Source organism: Acanthisitta chloris, unplaced genomic scaffold (genome assembly GCF_000695815.1).
Source record: "Acanthisitta chloris isolate BGI_N310 unplaced genomic scaffold, ASM69581v1 scaffold29712, whole genome shotgun sequence".
NCBI classification, from domain to species: domain Eukaryota; kingdom Metazoa; phylum Chordata; class Aves; order Passeriformes; family Acanthisittidae; genus Acanthisitta; species Acanthisitta chloris.
In genome coordinates this window covers 842-2,435 of record NW_008661504.1, presented here as the reverse complement: position 1 = coordinate 2,435, position 1,594 = coordinate 842, and the positions used below count along the sequence as shown (strand labels likewise).

Below are 1,594 nucleotides of genomic sequence, written 5' to 3'. Positions count from 1 at the left end.
CTCCTGAAGCACCCCATCTCCATAATCCACAGCACCCCAAATCCTGCTGCAGCCACATCCCCCTGATCCCACTGCACCCCAAATCCCCCAGCACCCCATTCACCTCAAATCCTCCAGACCCAAAGTCACCCAGCACCCTGATCTTCAGCACCCCCATCCCAGCACCCTCCATCCCCCCGAATCAGATGACTCAGGCCACCTAAGGATTTTTTTCATAGAAAAACATAGATTTTGGTCAAAAAAGTACATTTTCTCCTCTCACCCCTAAAGCCTTCCCACAGAGGGGGCTCAAGTCAGAGGTGCCACTCACCTTCTGGGGTGACACCAGCTGCTATTTGGTCCCGGCGCCAGAGCCCCTTGACCAGGGTGTCAAGGATGGGGGTGACCCGTGGCAGCGCCCTGCGGCTCCCCCCGGCCCCCCCGGCCCCCGGCACGCTGCCTGCACGCAGCACCTGCAGCCCCCACAGCCCCTCAAAGGCTGTCACATCCCTCTCTGTCACAGCCATGTGTGGGGACAGGTCAGATCTGGGTTGGGGGGACACAGGGTCAAGGGAAACAGCAACACTGTGGAAAATCCCCCCAAACGCTCCAAAATCAGTGGGAGTTGTGAAGCCATTGGTGTAATGAAGTGTTGCATGTTCTCTGCCTCATGAGATACGAAGTGGTGTGAAATCTGGGGATGTAAATGTGCTTGTGCAGGGGACACATGGGCAAGGGAGACATCAACACCCCAAAAAATCCACCCCAAGTCCCAAGTCCCAAAATAAGCAGGAGCTGTGAACACATTGCTGTAATGAAGTGTGCATATCAAGTGGTGTGAAGTCTGGGGGTGCAAACCCACTTCATGGGTGATGTGTACCCCCAAGGACTCCCTCAGAAGGATACTTGGTGCCAACCACCACCCTAACAAGGCTGTCCTCGCCAGGGCCCAGCACTCGGCTCATCTGTGCTGGCAGCTCCTCAAAGGATGAGCGATCCGTGAAGGAGAAGAGGAAGAGGACAGCATCTGCCTCCGCCTTACAAGCCTTGTTGGGGGACAACCATCATCAAATGGGGTCCTCTGTGTGTGTGTGTGTGTGTGTGTGTGTGTGTGTGTGTGTGTGTGTGTCCCAAGTTTCTGTGCCTTGACTCACAGGCAGCAGATGCTCGAATTTTCTCAGCGCTCCATCCCCGCAGTCCCAGAACTGGAGCTGGAAGATGACGGGGCGGCTGCTGTCCCATGGCTTGGCTGGCCAGTACACTGTGGTGACTTCAATCCCTGGGGATACACAGAGAGATGGTCACCCCCCAGGGGACACCGGGGGGGTGTGTTCCTTCATCTGTGACTTACCGAGGGTCTCGTGATGGCCGGGGGACACGGGGGTCCCTGCCAGAGAGGCCACCAGGGATGTCTTCCCAACGCCACTCTTCCCTGACAGGAACAGTTTGTAGGTGGCAATGGGGGCGGCCAAGGTGGGGGGCAGCGCTGGGTGCTCCAGCAGACCTGGAAAGGGGGTGTCAGAGGTGTTCTGCGGGGCTGACACCCTGTTTGGAGGAGGGAAGCAGGTGGGGTCTCACCGAACACTTTCCGCTGGTTCTTGTGGAAGATGGAGTC

The 1,594-nt window shown here is 57.4% G+C and overlaps 1 protein-coding gene across 1 annotated transcript; it reads right to left on the bottom strand.

Annotated features, from left to right (window-relative positions):
• Positions 1–310: 310 nt before the first annotated feature.
• Positions 311–1,576, bottom strand: RSG1 (REM2 and RAB-like small GTPase 1; the record flags this gene model as incomplete). The annotated part of the gene is made up of 5 exons (XM_009070265.1): positions 311–525; positions 886–1,025; positions 1,134–1,258; positions 1,331–1,483; positions 1,558–1,576. Coding segments are annotated over 5 exons (652 nt in total), but the record flags the coding sequence as incomplete, so codon positions are not given.
• Between the last annotated feature and the right edge of the window lie 18 nt (positions 1,577–1,594).